Source organism: Anopheles bellator, chromosome 2 (assembly GCF_943735745.2).
Source record: "Anopheles bellator chromosome 2, idAnoBellAS_SP24_06.2, whole genome shotgun sequence".
Taxonomy (NCBI): domain Eukaryota; kingdom Metazoa; phylum Arthropoda; class Insecta; order Diptera; family Culicidae; genus Anopheles; species Anopheles bellator.
The window spans coordinates 77671725-77690518 of record NC_071286.1 but is presented as its reverse complement, the minus strand read 5'-3'; the positions used below and the strand labels follow the sequence as shown (position 1 = coordinate 77690518).

The 18794-nt window shown below is 45.8% G+C and overlaps 4 protein-coding genes across 4 annotated transcripts; all 4 read right to left on the bottom strand.

Annotated features, from left to right (window-relative positions):
• Window positions 1-6307: 6307 nt before the first annotated feature.
• Window positions 6308-7925, bottom strand: LOC131212938 (chitinase-like protein Idgf4). Its single transcript, XM_058207030.1, has 2 exons — window positions 7769-7925; window positions 6308-7702 (listed from the first exon to the last, which is right to left on the bottom strand). Exons 1-2 carry the CDS (start codon window positions 7899-7901, stop codon window positions 6540-6542), a joined length of 1296 nt encoding a protein of 431 aa, XP_058063013.1. The 5' UTR covers window positions 7902-7925; the 3' UTR covers window positions 6308-6539.
• Window positions 7926-8197: 272 nt separating this feature from the next.
• Window positions 8198-10042, bottom strand: LOC131208519 (chitinase-like protein Idgf4). The gene is made up of 2 exons (XM_058201296.1): window positions 9819-10042; window positions 8198-9564 (listed from the first exon to the last, which is right to left on the bottom strand). Exons 1-2 carry the CDS (start codon window positions 9949-9951, stop codon window positions 8357-8359), a joined length of 1341 nt encoding a protein of 446 aa, XP_058057279.1. The 5' UTR covers window positions 9952-10042; the 3' UTR covers window positions 8198-8356.
• An 822-nt stretch (window positions 10043-10864) lies between these two features.
• LOC131211683 (chitinase-like protein Idgf4) lies at window positions 10865-13648 on the bottom strand. The gene is made up of 3 exons (XM_058205257.1): window positions 13444-13648; window positions 11488-12211; window positions 10865-11417 (listed from the first exon to the last, which is right to left on the bottom strand). Exons 1-3 carry the CDS (start codon window positions 13559-13561, stop codon window positions 10943-10945), a joined length of 1317 nt encoding a protein of 438 aa, XP_058061240.1. The 5' UTR covers window positions 13562-13648; the 3' UTR covers window positions 10865-10942.
• Window positions 13649-14347: 699 nt separating this feature from the next.
• Window positions 14348-18354, bottom strand: LOC131211684 (ejaculatory bulb-specific protein 3-like). The gene is made up of 3 exons (XM_058205258.1): window positions 18231-18354; window positions 15356-15581; window positions 14348-15026 (listed from the first exon to the last, which is right to left on the bottom strand). Exons 2-3 carry the CDS (start codon window positions 15540-15542, stop codon window positions 14842-14844), a joined length of 372 nt encoding a protein of 123 aa, XP_058061241.1. The 5' UTR covers window positions 15543-15581; window positions 18231-18354; the 3' UTR covers window positions 14348-14841.
• Between the last annotated feature and the right edge of the window lie 440 nt (window positions 18355-18794).

Sequence of the window (18794 nt, the reverse complement as noted above, 5' to 3'; positions counted from 1 at the left end):
TACCCTGGGAGTTGCAGAACGGAAACAAGATAACCCTGGCAGGATATCGTCGTTCGGCGTTGGTAAATTTATTATTGTTTTTATTACTAACGCGACTTTAGGTTGGGTATTCTTCGGCCGGACCCAACCCACGGGCGGCTTACACCACCGCGGAGGTCAGTTGAAAAGGAAGAAAAACGGTCCCATCTCGGGTTCGTTAGCGGGACGATGAACCGGAACGCAGCGCTGAGCTTATCGGCGAACAGAAATGGAAATCCGACGAAGCGTGTGAGGTAAAATATTGATTGAAATCAACATCTACCCACGCACGCGGTGGGAGTGCGCAGGAATGTGAGGTTGCGTCTAGTCCCCGGGGCGTATGTTGGGCTGCGTTGGAGTATTTATTTCCTTCGGTTTCATTTTATTTTCTGTGCGCGCTGCATCGAAGAATTTTGTGTCGATTCCTTCGGTGCCGTATCGGTCGGAGGAATGTTGCCAATTCGCAACTCTCGCTGGCTTGGCGAGAAACAGGAATTTTTATAGCGATTTTCTCCCAATCCCCAATGCCATGCCACGAGACATAACACGAGCAGGGCACGTTGCTGATGGGGATTAAACTTGCTTTTGCCCTTTGTGCGGGAATAAATTGTTTCACTGAAGCACGTAGGAATGTGGCCATCCGTTCGTTTAGCTAGCCTTCAAACCAACCCGACCGCTCTGGGGATTGCTAAACAAGCGGTGATAATTTGGGTTTAATTGCAAAATAAACGCACGATCTGAAGTTACAATTCAATAGCCAGTTTTGTGAATTGACGATGATTTTGAGTGCTGGCTTTGAAGTAAGTGTTGGAAGACTTAAGGTTGCCTTAAGCCAGGCTTAAGGTTGCTGTTGTATTTTCGCTCCGTTTATTTTACCGGACACAGTTCCTTGCAAAGAATTGCATGGTTGTGTATCTAAAGCGAAAGCACAACGTTAGGAAAAAGGATGGGTTACGGTACGATGAATAAAACATTTTACCGCCCCATGAAACGCTTACGGTCAATATCCGAACTCTTTCAACCGGAAGCCTCTAATTGGAAGTAATACGCAATCTAACCAGAAAGCCACCCGAAGGGCAGGTTGTGTTTGGCTTTCACCTTCCCAGGACAATGGTCGGAAATATAACTCTCCATTTCGTAGGAACAATATAATTTGGTAAATGAGACAGCTCAGATCACCCTTCACGACACGGTTGCAGGATAATTGAATTTACCCTTTTTATAAAAACTCGTTCCGCACTAAATGTACGTGCAAAACATACAAACTTCTCTGGTTTTACCATCTCACAATTTACTACATTTTAGTTTACATCTTTGTTTACCCTTTACATACCCAAGATTAAATTTTCGTCACTCAATTTTGCTTGTCAACCTTCAAACATGTTTTCGATTGAATCAATACAAGATACTTTATCATCGCTGAATCGAGTTTTTCCTTTTGCTAGTGGAATCGATTTCAAGTGGCATCAAGTCTCTCGAGTCATAGTGACATTTACGATTTCTCTCGTTGGGGTCAACCCCTTCGCCAGCTTCGCCAGCGTTATTTATCGCTTCCGACCCATATGGTTTGGTCAGGCTAAGCAGAAAATAGAAATGGTGCTCTCGCACCACATTGAGAAGTTCGTTTTCTATCAATTCTGTTTAACAGTATATTTCCTCACTGTCAATAATTTCCGCCGCTTGGTTTCCTGTTTTACCAAAAATTGTGCATCTCCCAGCGAAGCCAACCCCACACTAAGACAGCGAAATGGTGGGTTTTCACCATACTACCAGGAACTGCTAGCAAATACTTAGCGCCACATATGATTCTGTTCTGTGCTCAAGTTTAGAGAGCTGTTAGTAAAGAGTACTTCAAGAGTATTGCTTGGGAAACAAATTAACCGACATCAGCTCCAAGTGCACTCAATCCTCGATGATGTAGGTGCTTTTTCGAGATTCACTCATTCCCCTGAGAACCCGCCGAAAACCCTTGAAATGCTCATGTTGGGTTAAGAGTTTTGCACAGGAACAATTCCAAGCGATAATGGCGAAGACGAAAACTGTCATCCTGGAACTTGCCGGCATTTGCATGGGAGCAATTCGGTGCTCCGAGATCCCTGCAGAAGCATGCCAAGCAGTTCAAGAAACGCAAACATTGATTGGCATTGATGCATATTTAATCAATCCAAAAGCAGTCGACCGAAGGAATTCCACCATCTGCTCCTGTGCAGAGCGACGTGCGTTTTGTAAACAAATTCCTAGGTCCGATAGAGTATGGATCCTGGGAGCACGTGAGAAGCATCATAAGAAGACTGACCCCTGAATAGGACGGTGATTGGCACGGTCTGTCAGGAGCTGCCAGAAAATCAAGGCGTCTAAATGCGTAAGATCAACACGTCACTCGAGAAACGCTAGAGGCTACCGGAAAGCAATTCTATTATAAATGTTTGCTGTTTGCTCGCTGGCAACAAATCATCTCTGGCACCATTAGAAGGGCTCGACTCTTTCTTCGGTAGGGGATTTACTGTTTTGAAGAAAACGTTTTGTGTGCTGTCCCATTCGTCGTGTTTGGTTTGCACTTTTCGTGTCTGGATGTCTGGGGATCAAAAAACCCTAAACATCCGACTTCGAATAATCGCTGCGAATAATAATAATAATAATTATAGAATCAATAAATTTCTTTTGTAAACTTAACTCATAGAATAAGCTTATCGGTCCCCAAGTTTTTACCAAACGACATAAAGGAGTAACCGGTTAAGCTGGATGGATGAAAGCGGTTCTTTTTGCTTCGCTCTGCAAGTGTTTCGTAATTGAGGCCATTTTTCACTTTTCCCTGAACTGAAGAAAACCCCGGCGAAACTGTCAAGTATCGCTGATACCGTAGTCTGCCTTTTAATTGGATTCACTCGGCGGTGGCGATGCCAATCTATCGAAACCCGGGGCCTGGTGTTCGCGCTTGCAATAATGTGGCGCAAAATGTTCATCTCCATTAATCATGATTAATTAATCCGCTCAACAGCTTTCTTGGCACAAACACTATGCGACTACACTTTAGTTTAAGCTGGTCCATGAAATCGTGCTTTTCGTCCGCCATTTTACCATGGGCTATGCGCCTCCATCACTATTCGCTCGATACGTTCACGGAAGGTACCGGGCGCCTCCATCCGATCGGGAAGGATCAACCGTTCGGGCAACGGCCAGTGTCTAATCTAGAGAAAGAAGGCAATTAAAATTTCACAAATTACTTTCTGTTCCGAGCCAACCGTATCGCTGTTTCGATGTTCACGTTTTTCTGTCTCGTCCCGTTAATTATGGTCCCACTTTTGTTCGGCCTTCCCTCGGCTCTGCAGCTAAATTGCTCACTAATGACTCTGCTTGCGTAACTACCGTGACGGTAGTTTGTTTGCATTAAGGGTTTGCTGTTTCCATAATTTATTTCGCCGGGCCACAAACACTGTTCGGTAATGGTTACTGTTTGGCCCACGGTAGAGGTGAATGAATTGGAAAATGTATAAAATGTACAGCACAATCAGCTTCTTGCTTCGGGTTGCCCATTACTCGCTTAGCTCATATTTCACCGCTCATGCTGTGCGTCGCTTTATGTGAAGTCATCAATTAAAATGCAAACTATAATATTAGTGCAAAGTGCCCTTTCGCATTGGAACTGGCATTTTTGGTCATAAAAATGGCGTCAATTTTATGTTGTCCTCGGACGAACGTGTTTCGTGCTGAACGCACGGGAAACGAGCCAAGCCTTTAAACGATGCTAACGTTTTGAAACAATTGTACTGGCAAGGTATAATTACCAACACGATTTCTTGTAGCTTTACTCTCATGCACCTTTACTTCATAACTAGTGGCTTTTGGAGTATGAAAAGTTCCACAACATGGTCCCACGCTTCGGCAGTAAATCAAAGCCATACTTTTTGCTTTACCTTTGGCGAAACTTTTCTCAATTCATTCAAAAAACATAGTAGATGCGGCGGATTTTCAAATGATAGTTCCCATCGGGAGTTTGCTAAGACTTTCAGCCCTTAAAATCGGAGTCGTAGTAAAAACTTTATTCCCAACGACAAAAACACACGAATCCGTAACATTAAAGCCTTTGTCGGCATTTCTCTCGAACTGAGTTCATACTCTACTCTTATCTACTCAACTCCCTGCGCGTTAGCCGAACAAAAACGTTGCAAGTCCCGAAGCAAAATTTGGAAGGACACAAATGAAACTCACAGTCAGGTACCGAAAAAGGCATAGAAGTGTTGTAAATGGAAATATAAGCGTTTTGAAAACTTGCAACTAGCTAGTTGAGCCTTTTTCCACTTTTCGACACTTATTGAATTAGCGAATTTACTTGCCTTAACCTTGAGAAAACATTTAAACGAAATTGCCACTAAGCCTCATTTGAGCGAAAAACCGAGAACCAATTCCGACTTGGTACTCTTTCGAACTGTGTCTAGGCGTGAAGGAAATTGCCAAGAAAAACAGAAAACCACTGTATGGCTTGGCTTGGTCTTAAAACTTCTGTTACTTTACACGAGCAGCAAGTTCGCAGTGCCAGAGGACCTTCCCAGACAAAGGTTCGGTGATTTGTTCCTCGTTCTCGAGTACAAACTGCGATAAGACAGAGATTATCTTCTTGGCACATGAAAGAATGTAAAAGAATTTCTACGTAGGTTGGCCACTAATATCACGGTCGGATGAGCACAAAAAGCATGTTTCGCGAAGCGATGATGTTTGAATTCTAAATTAATCCCACAAGAACTACCAGAGGAACGAAAAGAAGAAAATACCGCGTGTTCGATAGCTGATAAGTCTTTCATCGTGCTCCTGGTTACTTTCGACAATCGGGAAGGCAGTTTTACTAACTAAAAATCTATATACATATTTCAATTTTTACAATCAGCCAACGAGAAATGTAAATAACACAGCCAGTGTGTCCACCATGGTATGAGAAGTATTCTTAAACACATTCTTCATTCATCGTTGCAACGTGCTGGGATGAATGTTAACAATCTAGAACAGGCTAACATCCCGAAGCCAGGAATGTACAAGCTCAAATATTATAAACGCATACACCACCGAGACAACTCGCAAAGAATGTCCAATTTAACGAGAGTTTGAACATTCGTCAAGTAAATTTTATTCTCCTCACGTAGTTCAAATTTTGTTCACAATTTTGCTTACGGCTGGTCAAACGAAACGGCCATCGGACGGCCACTGACTGGCAACTAGCCTGCCCAACTTGCTCCGTAACGACCGGAAACAATCTGTAACCAACCAACGGTGATTGCGCATTGAATTCAACACGAAAAATGTTGTTATTTCGTATCGTCGAAGAATAAGAGTAATACTCTGAAGCAGCGATGTAAGCTTTCGCAACATGTAGGAAATATCAGACAAGCAAAGTATGGTGTTGACTGATTGGCATTTTAATCCCACGGTGACGATGCAACAACTTTGTCTTCTGACATCATCTGGTTTCTCCAACTCGGGAAGCAATAAAGTTGTTTTTGAAAACAATCCCTACAAATTTAAATTAACTTTTGATGATTTGTTGTTTTTCACCTAAAAAGCTTTCCAACAATACGTCTTTTGAAACCGGAGTCGGTACTAGTTGTGATGTGCTGTAGACTGTTCCTATCTGCAACAAGTCATGGCTTCCGTACAACAATGTGAGCATTTGTTGGCCATAGGATATTGGATACGGTTCCAGTGGTCTATGGATTCCAAACAGCGAATCGACTTGCGGGCGATGAAATAGTTCATTGGTTTCTATCAATGCACTGCTAGTGGCGCAATATAGTTTTCTAAATCCATCCTTTCAAGGAGAACCGAGAGTTTCGCTAGGCACAATATCTATTACACGAAAGCACACTTCCTGTTCACACTATGTAGTTGCGCAGGGTTTGCAGAAGTACCCGGGCCGTGGTCGTGGCATCGTTCGAGGAATAGAAGTTCATTTTGCCGCTTCGTTTCCGGTACTCCGGAACACTCTATGCTGCCGTAACTGCGGCATGGTCAACCGCTTTTTACGCTCGCGTTGCCTTTGTGCTGAGCATCCCACGGCGCATTGTACAAGCCGCAGACCGAAAACACGTTCGCGTGAGTCGCGGTTCGTGGTCCCGGCAGTACGTGTAGTGCCGGCTTCTAGAACATTTCCTTGGTTAGCTGCATCAACGCAACGTTACAATCGCAACCGCAGAAAACGCCGCTAATGCGAAAGACTTTGTAAAACCACATTTAGATGTTTAAAAAAAGGTAACAGAAATTCAAACGCATACTATCCTGAATGAATGAGATACCAACTGAATAGCCGAAGTTATTTTTTGGTCTTTCGTTATACAGAGCTTTTTTATATTTCTTCTACTTTTACCATTTACTTTTGTGAGATTTCAATCAAATGTCTGTGCATCTAGCAAAAACGGATTTTTTTTTCACAATGGTATGGTAAGCAATGCCAGAGTAAATTATTTTTGTTTAATGCCTGGACAAGCTTCGTTATAAAAGCGAACAGAATCGCTGTGACGGACTGCAAATTTGCATCAACCTGCAAGCCTGTGCTTGACTGCACGCGTAATGGGGAACTTGTCGCCGGTACACGTGCCAGAAAAGTCATCATCCACCAGATCGTTAACTGCAATTCCTCCGAGCCCATGCTCCTTCACATACGCTGCCTTATTGCCAGCACTCTCGGGGTCCTCGTACGTTAACCAAATGCCTTGCTCTCCGTTCTCATCCGGAAGACGGAAGGCATAAGGGCCGAAACGTTTCGTTGAATCATCGTTAACGGTGCGTAACGGGCTAAGGTTTCCTGCGCTGGAGTTTGAGAGCATGCCACACACCTCGCCGTAGCTGTAGTACCCGGTATAGGTCGAATGTGATCGGACTGACGAAGCGCCATCAGCACGAATGGGAGGACGTCCGCTTGGGTCCGATTCCTTCACCAACTTCCACCCACGAGCGTATGTGGGGATGCCGACGATAATCTTATCGAGTGGCGTTCCCGCTGAGCTCCACGCTTTCACTTTTGCATCCACATTGTTGCCTTTGACCCGCCCGGGCGGCTCGTAGAGCGGCGTTAGGTAGTCGGCCTCATCGGGATTGCGTTGCGGAATTTGCTGATCGAAAGCGTTAATGCTAACGTACTCCACAATATCCTTTAACGAAGCTATGTCCAGGAAAATGCTTTCATTGACATGCGAGGTTTGCGTGTAGCCCAATCCGAGATCGTCCTCCTCGAAAGCTTTCTTCATGTCACGAACCAAAGAAGTTAACCCCTCACGATGTTCTGCTGCATTTTCATCAACAATGCTGTCAGTAAATGGTTTCGGGTTCGATTGTGGCAGCTGCCAGGCCAAGTCAAGACCGTCAAATTTGTATGTCTTCAGCAGGGTACGCGCGCTCTCAATGAACGTTGCCCTTGTCGCGTCAGATTCCAGAAGTGACAGATACTTTAGCGAATGATTTTCCTCATTCAAATCGTAGTAGGCACCGATACTCAGGAAGACCTTAAGTCCCGGAAATTTGTTTTTCAGCTCCGTTGCAAGTCGGAAATGGCCTTTACCAGAGTCCAGATCAAGATCTTCGTTGAGTGCGCGTATACGATGGGTGTTGGGGTCAATTCCAGCGTAGCCGTAAAGCAGATGGGTACAGAATGGTAATGCCGCCCCAATGTCATCTAAGGTCACTTTACCTGCGAGAGCATCTGGAAAAAACAAGCTCTATCAAAGCTGCACTAATAAGTAGTAGAAACTTATGCTACCTCTTTTACCTTTTCTTATCGCTGCTTCACCGTCATAATAGCAAAGTACTTTCGGTTCAGCCGATGCATTCTGAACCCGAAGCGATAAAGCGAGAATTCCGAGCACCAGCTCAATCGCACGCAATCTAGCTATTTTCGCCATGGACTACAACAGATCTTCTCGGAATTTCACACAGGACTAATCCGTCTATCGCAATTGAATCCGGTTTATAACACCTCTTGGAACAGCACCACACTAGCGTTATCTTGGTTTAGAGCGCACGATCGTAAGACACTCACCAAAGGCCGAGTAACTCAGAGCTCTTTTATGGCAGACGATCGGCACAATGGGTGATCGTTGTTTAATTTTATTATCGACTTAGTAATCCGTTCAGTTAATTCAACTCGTTTTTTCGAAAAACGATGTTCACGATGTTATATTTGAATTTGTTTTCTTCATTTCGTACGTTTCTTTCAGCAAACAAAACCGAGGTTTGTAGTTTTAGTTAAAATCTTTTAATATTAAATCAATTCACTTCCAAACCAATAGAAGAAACGTTGCTACAATAGTTAACATTCATTTCGAAACAATGTTCTCCTTACTGTCGCCTTTCAACTTCACAGTCGATACTTGGCAGCACGCAGAATCGGGAACTTGTCGCCGGAACATACGCCACGGAAATCGTCCATCGCCAGATCGTTGATCGAAATTCCGCCCAATCCCTTCGCCTTCACGTACGCCGCCTTATTGCCAGCACTCTCGGGGTCCTCATACGACAGCCAGATGCCGTGTTCTTCGTTCTCGTCCGGAATGCGGAATGCATAGGGACCGAAGCGCTTGGTGGGATCGTTTATTTTACGCAGCGGGTACTCGGCACCCTTCAGGTTTGCATTGGCTGGATTAGGCAGCAAGGCGCAAACTTCACCGAAGCTATAGTATCCGGGAATTTGTGTGTGGGGCCCGGCCGGTGAAGGACCATCGGTACGAATAGGAGGCACGCCGGTTATGCCCGACTCTTCCGTTAGTTTCCAGCCACGTCCGTAGGTGGCCAAGCCAACGACAATCTTATCCAGCGGAGTTCCAGCCGCATTCCACGCTTTCACCTTGGCCTGCACGTTATTGCCCTCGACCCGTTCCGATGGTTCATAGATCGGTGCCGTGTAGTCACCTTCCTTGGGGTTTCGTTCCGGAGTTTGCTGATCGTAAGCGGCAATATTGATGTACTCGAAATTATCCTTCAGCAGCGGAATGTCCAGGAAGATGGTTTCATTGACATGCGGAAGATGGGTGAAGCCGACCCGGAACTTATCGTGCACGAACGCGTTGTTCAAGTCGCGAACCAGCGCAGTGAACTCCTCACGATGCTCTTCCGCCTTCGGGTCCAGGATGCTGTCACCGCTGAAAAGTTTCTTGAAGCCGTGCCACAGTTTGCCCGACAATCCGCGAACGCGTTTCGGCTTCGTTTGCGGGAACTGCCACGCTAGGTCAAGGCCGTCAAAATCGTACGTCTTCAAAAGAGTGTAAGCGCTGTTGATGAACGCCGTTCGAGAGCCGGCTGACTCCAGCAGTGTCAAGTACTTCTCGAACGGTTTTTCCTCGGTCAGGTCCTGGTTACCGCCGACGCTCAAGAAAACCCGCAAGCCTGGGTAGCGCTTTTTCAGTGTCGTAACGGTGCGGTACTGTCCTTGGCCTTCGTCCAAGTCAAGGCTAGCAATATTGGGGCGCGTGCGATACGTTGCAGCATCAATACCGGCGTAGCCATAAATCAAGTGAGTACAGAAGGGCAGGGCCAGCTCAATGTCGGAGACGGTCACTTTTGCTAGGCCTGCAACGGAGAGATCAGACGGACGCTATTAAGCAGATGCACATCTTTTCACTGCTTGTCATTCATTATCATCTTAATTTACAAAACAGCTCCACATTCTAGATTGATAAGTGGTCACCGGTAAGCCGAGCGGGTGCGGCCTCTTTTCATGGCTGATTACAACCTACACCGTCGCCAGCTTAGTGGCGGTCATCAATCAACGGCAGCTGAGTGATTGCAACACTGAACAAGGAATCTAACGAAGACTCTCTTACCTTCCTTGATAGTGTTGCCGCCTGAATAGTAGCACAGAACCTTGGGTCCAGTTGTCGCATTTTGGCCACTAACACACACGCCCAGCAATCCGATCACCAGCAGTGCCAGGACCCGCAGCCTCGTCGACCACATAGTAGCTAAGATTATGTTTTGTAGCACAACGCACCGCTATACTGCCAGGAACTGTATTGGGTACGATCGAATGAGATTCTAGTTCCTTCCACGAGGCACAAAGAACTGATGCAAACGGTCAACACAAATCTGTTCTTATAACCGGCTCGCAGCATCCGAGCTGATTACGACGATAGGCACTCAAACGATCACCAAGTGATCAGGCGTTCACTCACCGGTTACTCACTCCCAAGGATGGATGCAAATGATCGTTTGCTGGGGCCAAGAAGTTCCGACAATCAACAGTTAAAGCCAATGCCAAAATAGTTCGGACCGGTTCCATTTTTCATTCTGTCAATTCGTGTTTGTTTTCGATTCCGTTGAGATCCCATCTAGTTTGGCCCCGAGATGAGTTGCCCGGGCAAGACGTCCGACAAGTTTCCAACAATCTTCGGCTGGCCGAAGTGTGCCCGGAGCGATCGCTACCAAACAAGTTCAGCGGTTAGCTCTCAACTCACTGCAAAACATCATAATAAACTTGATTGCTCATTTAGTGGATCATCGGCCCGGTCTTGGGTTTCTTTCATTTGTTTCACTTGACTGCACTGAGTGAATAATAGTAGAGGGGTCATAACTCTAGGGTTGTTTGAATTGTCACCGACTTCAAGCAGCTTGTTAATGTTTTGATAACCCCAAGAGCTCGTTCTTCTTATTCAAACCACTATGAAGCAAGTGCTTCACCGCAACAACAAAAAAATTGACCTGATCTTACCGAATGTAAACATGAAGTCAAATGAAGTCACGTCCGTTAGAAAAATTCCCCCCCTTTTCTTGGGAATTCCCCGCGCGGGCACACAGACAGTAACGGTCTTCTCGGAACGATTGATAACCGAAACAGAAAGTCTACATCACGTAACCCAAAAAAAAGCCGATCAACGTTTTACGTTTTATTCAAAATACATTAACAAATGCCACACACGCTCCAATCGTCTAGTTTCGCGCCATTAACCCTCTATAGCCGGTACTTGGCCGCACGTAGAATGGGGAACTTTTCGCCTGCGCAACTGCCTCGAACATCGTCGTACGCCAGATCGTTGATGGCGATACCTCCGAGACCCTTGGTCTTTACGTAGCCCGCTTTGTTGGCCGCCGTATCCGGATCTTCGTACGAAACCCACATGCCGTGCTCCCCATCCTTATCCGGCAGCCGGAAGGCGTACGAACCGAACCGTTTCGTCGGATCGCCAACCTTACGCAGCGGAGCGTCCGCTCCTTTCAGGGCGGTATTCCCCGGATTCGGCAGCATCGCGCACACCTCCGACCAGCTGTAGAAACCCTCGCTTTGTAGCTGCTTGCCGGGGCTGGATGGACCGTCGGCCACTAGCGGAGGTACTCCCGTGATTCCAGAATCTTCCGTCATCTTCCAGCCATGGCCGAACGTTGGGATCGAAACGATTAGCTTCGAGGCAGGCGCGTTATAATTGAGCCTAGTGGGACCAGAAAACATCGATCATCGCACACAGGTTCTACGAGTGGCATCTAAAACCAAATACTCACCAATGGCGCACCAATCCATCAACGTTGTTGCCAAAAACGCGGTCGGTCAGCTCGTACAGAGGGGCAGTGAAGTCGGCCTCCTTCGGATTACGGGTGGGCGTCTGCTGATCGTACGCAGCAATGTTCACAAATTCAAGATAATTGATCACCGCCGGTATATCGATGAAGATCGACGAGTTGACGTGTGGCAAGACCGTGATGCCCAACTGATACCCGTCGGCGCGGAAGGCGTTCTTCAGCTCGCGCAACAAGGCCGTAAACTCTTCGCGGTGCTCGTCCGCCTTCTCGTCCAGCACGCTGTCGCCCGAGAAGACCTTCTTGAAGCCGTGCCACGCACTGCCAAACTTACCACGGACCTTCTTCGGTTTGTTGAGCGGGAACTGCCAAGCGAGATCGACTCCATCGAAGCCGTACGTCTTCAGCAGCGAGTACACCGAGTTGATGAAGGTGATCCGGGCCGCACCAGACTCCAGCAGGGTTAAGTACTTGATAGATGGCTCCGAAAACTTGTATCCACCGAGTCCGAGTAACACCTTCAGCGATGGGTACTTGGTCTTCAGCTGTGTCACCGCGCGATAATTGCCCTTGCCCGTGTCCAGGTCCAGATTTGGCTGACGGCTGACCGCTTTGTTTGTTTCCACGTCGATCGCAGCGTAACCGTACACCAGATGGGTGCAGAACGGGAGAGCGGTGTCGATGTCGGCAAGAGGTACTTTTCCCAACCCTTGGGGAGTTAGAATAGAAACGAAACAATGTATTCATCGCCCTTTCGTTACGCTTGCAACAAACAAATCTTTTCATCTGCTTTGCATTCTCCAACACAGAAGCGCATAATCGGCTTATCTCCGGAACCTTCTGAACCTTGGGGGCAGCTGGTCGAAACTAGCCAAACTCGACCAAGGTTATCGGGCATCTGGTGGCTGAAGTGATAATTGTGAGGTGAAAGTGGACTCTCGTTTGGGGCCTTCTCGTTGGTTCGACACATCTCGGTTTCACCAATATTACCAAACATTTGCAAACGATAACGGGAGTCATAATACACAATATTAGCAAAATGTTTGCCATCCTCCCTTTTCTTGTTCGCTGCGATCGCCGCAATCAATTGGGATTACTAATCCGCTTACGTAATCGTGTGCGAGTCCACAAAATAAGTCAACCGTGAAATGTTTTGTTTGTATTGCTTTTGAAATGCTGTCCCACAGAGTAACGAGACCTCCACAACACAGTACGAAGTCGAAGGTGTTAATTAACATAGCACATTTTGTGGCACAACCCATCTTTCGAGCAAAGACGCCACAATGTTCTTGAATGTTCCTTTCCGGTTCGATGGCAATGCAAAATGTTCAAGTGAGAATAATGAGCCTGTAATTATAAGTTTAGGTTTAAAGGTAGAACTGTATGCGTTAGAAACTTTTCACTACCCGTTCACCATTTGCTACGCAAAACGTTTCGTAATAAAATAAGTGCAGCTATTATGTCGTCAAACGTCCGATGCCGGCAGGCGACACGATTTACATAAAAATAGATGCACTTTAATTAGTCTCTATTGAAAATGAACCACCTTGGATTTCTTCCAGCGAATGCAACTTCCTCATTCTCAGCCATTTTCTTATCAAGTGTTGGCAAATTCTCATCGGCGGGTATCAAACAAATCGCCTTTAATCGGCTACAGCCCCGGTCGTTTAGGGAAAGATTAGTCAGCTAACCGGCAACACCGCCTCATTTTCGACCTAACTCACCCAAAGCACCTTCAGTCGTTCGGTTGAAACGAAAACGAAACAATTGAGTGCTCGGGTGGGAAACGAAATTACCAATTCGAGCCACAACCATTCGCATTCGCGCCAGTCAACCGATAAATCGGTCTAGGTCAGATGACATCACCTTCAGGAGGCCCGCTTCCATCAACCGGCAGATCAACGTCTCTCGAACGTTATCATGGCCCTGGCCGTGACTTACCTTCGATCAGGAAGTTAGCCGCATCATAATAGCAGAGAACCTTCGCTTGCTGCGACTGCACGAACTGACTGCTGGCCACCACCAGCAGGACAGCAACACCTAACTTTTTCCACCACATGACGCCTTTTTGAACGATGTCCTTCCACTCGAACCTACCAAACACTGGCGCACTGGCGAAAGCTGTTCACTACGAGCAGCTGCCAACCTAGGAAAGCAAACACTGACCGGTCGGTTGAGCAGAACCTTTTTATAATATGCCTGCGAAATCCGCCGGCGCCGCGATTGGATGGCGGGTGACCGGACCAGACACTCAGCAAACCACTCACTCACAGCCTGTGAGCTTTCATACGATCATCTGTGAGCTTTTGCAAGTGAGGGAGCTTTTGAGCGTTTTATAGCTCAGTTGTCTTGAAAGCTTTCACAACACGATCAGTCGATCAGTCAATCACTCTTGAAGCAAATATGATTAAAATCGTTTTCTTAAACTGGCCAATGTTTCAACTTTCTGCGGATCTCATTATGAGAAGCTGTATCAGAATCCGGCATCAGATGGAAAGCTTATTGCAAATACGAAGAATGAACGATAGAAAAGTTTGCGGCGGTAATGAGAGCACTCTGAAAACTTTAATTTCTATGATCACAAACTTCTCCGTCATTTAATGATGTTGCTGTCTAACCAGCAGCTTCACAACACTCCAACTCCATGCAAATTTACTCCAACGAAGAGGCCAAACGCACTGTTTTAAACTTCCTTTTAATTCATTACAATGCCACTGGCAAAGTTGGAGATAGAAACAGTCTCTCATTCAATTTTTGGGGTTTGCTGAATTGAATTTCATCATCAGCCTGTGCCTTACCTTGTAAGGGGATTTGATGCCAAATTCTTGAAAAGTGCGTCTTATCATTGGTTATAAAACAATTTTATTTTCAATTCTGATGTAGAAAATCAAATAAATTATGGCATATCATTATGGTTCATTTGCCTGCTTCGTGTTGCCTCGAAAATGTAGCTCATTGATTGGAATTGAGTATAACTTGGATCGGTTCGAGATGAAAAAATGCGACCACTTTTCTATGATAAATGCGTCGGCCACTGAAGGACGTAGAGATTTGCCGGCTAGCTGTCCGTTTTTGTATTTTTTGCGATTTCCGTTTTTGGTTTTTTCTCCTTTTCTGTCCCTTAAGTTTTATCTTATGTTCTGTTTGTCTATCTTCGATGCTCCTTTCCAGCTTGGCAGACAAGTGACTACCCACGCGGATTTATCACATTCATCATAATACGTACAATCCCGCCCGTCCTCAGCCGTCCGCCGTTTGGTCTAACCGTTTTTATTGCTATGAACGAAATTCGCCAGGCCGGAAAAACACGACGGGGCTCTATCTCGCCGCAAGCTCACCCTAGGATCGTTTGTTGAGCTTTTCGAACTTGCTTTTGTAGATGCCTTCCGGGTCGTACTTGTCGAGCAGTTTTTTCCACTCCTGGGGTTTGCGATCCTCGAGATGGGCGATAACCTTACGGGAGCTGGTTCTCTGCTTTTCACTGCACTTCTCGCAGTTGGTCTTCAGTGCATCGGGAAGCGTCTCTGTAAAACAAGCAAACATAACGAATGGTAGTTATTAACGCTGGCCAAAGTTTTTTTGTGGAACCAGGAACCTGTTGAAGTCCTTTTCACAATTCCCCATGATTTAATCTATTCATTTGCTTTCGTTTCCTAATGAAGCTGTTATCTAATGAAATTTTCCAGGTATGGATTACAGTCAAGTATTTCAAGCAGTGTAGACAAAACAAGTATGATCCAGTAGATGAGAATTGCAAACAAAAATCAGAAAGTACAACACGGTCGAACAATTTTTCTTATTTTTCTATCAAAATTAAGAGTCATCATCGCGTTGTCCACTGTCTTATACTTACTCTTCAGTTCCCGACCTTCCTGCGTGCAAGGTCCTTTGTCGAGCAGACACTTGAGGTAGTTGTTGAGAATTCGATCATTGGACAGCACCCGGTCGACGTCGATGTTGTCGAACTTGTCGGTATACTTTTGGGCAGTGGCCAACACTACCATCATTCCCAAAACGGCGACCAACGTAAGGTTTTTCATTTTGAATTAATTCCGCTTGGTTCCACGCTGTTCTGATACCTTTGTTTGAAATATAAAAAAGAGACGTTACGTTTTTCGAAATATTGTAAATTAGCCACATGAAGTAAACGAAAAAAAAGTATTTTCTTCGATTTGTAAAACTTTATAAAACCGTTCAAACTCTGTTACCCATTGTTTCAGCAACAACCACTACACCAAACCATTTTCAATCAAAATCATCTTCTGTATTTGTGGCACAAAGTAATAAAGAGTTATCAACGAGTCATAATAAAACTATGAAACAACGCTCATCATAATTCTGGCCACGTTATTATACAGCTGACCGGCTCCGGATAGCATTAATGACTCGTTGTTCGGACGCGTCGATGCGAAAAGTTCGAAGGATAGAAGTCCATCTTGAGCCCCATTTACGGCGCAATCACCCTCGCTGTTTTCTTCGCTAAGCAAGCAAGGTTGCGAGAGCTATTGGAAGTGTAATTACGAAGTTATCATGACAGAACTGCTCCTCTAATGGACACCTGAGGGAGTGCTGTTTGATCACGTTATTTTTCGTAGATTACGACAGTAAATGGATTAATACTGACCGAACCAAAATTCAATTAAACTTGATTTGATATTTTCACGTCCTCCGCAGAGCGTTTCTCGGCAGCTGCCCAATGGAGTAACAGATGCTCTGGTAATGATAATTCCATGACCAATATTGAATTAGTATACCGACAATGATTCGAAAAAAACGCACAAACAAATTGAACACTTCCAACCCATGAACGAAACATTCTGCATAGAATTACGTCAAATTGCGTTGACATCTTCTTTACACAATCGAATTATCATTCATTCCTTTCGGCCATCACTGGCGCATTTTCCTTCTCCAGAAGATGGTTCTCAGTCTTTGTGTACTGATTGAGCCATAGAGGAAATATCGTAAACAGTTTTGATTGATAATGATTTGAATTTGATAATGAATTTGATAATGAAATTTCGTTGTACAGTATGGGTGTAAAAATTCTACTAAACGGAACGGTTGATGAGACATTTTCAAGCATATTTAATAACCAAAACGATCTAAGCATCAAAAGTAGTATTCATCGTAATACTATACAACTGGAAGACTTTGATGTTGCCACCCTCTTTTGGAGCACATATTAATTAGTAGTCTATCGACCAACCGACTAGAGGAACCTTGGACCTGGCCCTCTTGCAGTAGAAAGGGAATCTTTACAGAAATGGGCATCACGCGCTGTATGCTAATAACAATCGACAACCTACAAACTGCGACTCGACCGCCAATTAATCGGAAAAAATAACACTTCATAATTCAGCCACAGGTCTATGTGAAAATTCGAGAAGCCCATCATCATCGTGCCGTTGCCGTCAAGGGCGGCTAATGGGTATCAACTTACAGCTCGGCACATGTGTGCGCATGCTGAAAGAGGTTAAGGCATGTGATTCGGTAAACACCATTGTGGATTCAAGGCATCCACGTCAGCAAATACTTCCTTGAGGCGGCAAGATCAGCCAGCCATCAGTACGTAGATTCAGTTAGAACAGAGTTAATTTATTCAAGCCTTTAGAGGCAGAAATCCTTTTGACCTTTGACCAATACTTATAGACCTCGCCGGTGTATCTTTTTACTCGGCTGGAAACGTATTCTCGATTGGTTATACAACGCTGTCTATTGTTAAAAAAAAATATTGTCTTTGCATTTCTATCTTCATTCAACATCGCTGTCTTCGTAACACACAAATCACGTAAGGGGCGTCTCGGCAATGATGGCCATGGCATGAACTTGGCCAACATTTTCGTTCACTTTCGTTGACCTGATTCACGGAAACTGTGAGCACATCGCGCACCCATGGAGGCCATTCGATGGAGGTTGCCTGTGCCGGCGGCACAACCGTCTCCGTGAGGTGTAGAAATTGTTTGTTAAATAACCTCAATTGTTACTGTTTCGCTCATTGCTTTCAAAAGCCACAATAATTTCTCCAGAAGTTGAGGAGCATCCTAAAGACGGAAAACGACAACGATCAAGGATCGCAATGCCTCATCTCACCATCATATTCTTGGTGGACATGCTGCCGATTTTGCCAACCAAAGGCCCTCTCTATGGCCATGTCTTTCGGTCTTTACCTTCTATCAACCTTCCTCTCTTACTCTGTGGCCACATTCAGGTTTGCTTCACCTTAGCAATATCTCAAGCAATCACGAAACATGGCACCACCGCCTAGCCACCTGCTCCCAAACCACACCACCGCCGCGTTTGATCGTTTTGGCCTGATTTATTGTCGCGGTTTTGTGGCGGTCGTCCCCGGTCGCGTTTGGCGCCACATGCAAGTGTTCTGCGAAAAACGGTGGCGATCGGGGCAATTACATAACGTTAAGTGGTCCACCTTTGCCGCGACCGCGACAACGCACTGACCCGGCGCACATAACGTTACCTTGATGATTGTACAAAGTTGCGTTTCTGCCTGCCGGCGGCGCTGCGGAATCGTGTTAGTGCCGCAGCCCCGTGCCTCGTGGGCCTTAATTTCACAAATATGTCTACGAACTGCGCTTATGAAATGCGCCGTATTAAAGCGTTATTATATCACCGAGCAAACCCAGCCCGCAGGACGCAGGCCGGTTGGCCAATAGAAAATCGTTTTCCAGCACCACGAAATGATGCGTCTTTCTGGCTTTCGCTCTCACCTTGCGGCTTGCTACCTGTCGATGCTACGCTTCCTCCGGTTTCACTTTCGTCGAAAACACGCGACACCAGTTTCTTGCGCTTACGCTGGGGTCCAGCTCCGTACGGAACACTCTATCGGTCACTACTAAGCGCTACCGCCGGACAGTACCCCCGTTTTTATACTTTCCACCACCACCACCGGACGGGCTGGTAGTGCCGTAGCAGGGTACGAACTCGCACACGCCTGGCCCTACTCGACGCATCGGCTACTGGATGCATCGGGGAAATGGTTCACCCAAAGGTAACGCATTTCAACATAAACGATGAGCTACGGGGCGCGCAGGTAACGGAGCACGGCCAACTTAAGGGCTTGGTAGACGCCTGTTTTTTTGAAGAGGTAAACGACATTAGCGCGGCCCGAACCTGGGCACGGGAGTTGATTCCGTTATCTCCCGGACTGTGACGGAATACGGACGGTGGCGGAATACCAAAGCACCGTTTTGGGAGGGAAAAGCCAGTTTTCAACGAACAAACGCATTGCCCGTTACAATGGCTCCAACGGCTTTGTGGGCCGAGAACCGGGA

What these genes read in the sequence shown, in the direction of transcription:
- LOC131212938 (XM_058207030.1), bottom strand. Translation starts at nt 7,901, where the DNA reads ATGGCGAAAATAGCTAGATTGCGTGCGATTGAGCTGGTGCTCGGAATT. An exon ending in TGAAGCAGCGATAAGAAAAG is followed by an intron (nt 7,703 to 7,768) that starts GTAAAAGAGGTA and finishes TGTTTTTTCCAG; the next exon opens with ATGCTCTCGCAGGTAAAGTG.
- LOC131208519 (XM_058201296.1), bottom strand. Translation starts at nt 9,951, where the DNA reads ATGTGGTCGACGAGGCTGCGGGTCCTGGCACTGCTGGTGATCGGATTG. An exon ending in CGGCAACACTATCAAGGAAG is followed by an intron (nt 9,565 to 9,818) that starts GTAAGAGAGTCT and finishes TCTCCGTTGCAG; the next exon opens with GCCTAGCAAAAGTGACCGTC.
- LOC131211683 (XM_058205257.1), bottom strand. Translation starts at nt 13,561, where the DNA reads ATGTGGTGGAAAAAGTTAGGTGTTGCTGTCCTGCTGGTGGTGGCCAGC. An exon ending in GGCTAACTTCCTGATCGAAG is followed by an intron (nt 12,212 to 13,443) that starts GTAAGTCACGGC and finishes TAACTCCCCAAG; the next exon opens with GGTTGGGAAAAGTACCTCTT. An exon ending in GATGGATTGGTGCGCCATTG is followed by an intron (nt 11,418 to 11,487) that starts GTGAGTATTTGG and finishes TGGTCCCACTAG; the next exon opens with GCTCAATTATAACGCGCCTG.
- LOC131211684 (XM_058205258.1), bottom strand. Translation starts at nt 15,542, where the DNA reads ATGAAAAACCTTACGTTGGTCGCCGTTTTGGGAATGATGGTAGTGTTG. An exon ending in GGAAGGTCGGGAACTGAAGA is followed by an intron (nt 15,027 to 15,355) that starts GTAAGTATAAGA and finishes CTTGTTTTACAG; the next exon opens with AGACGCTTCCCGATGCACTG.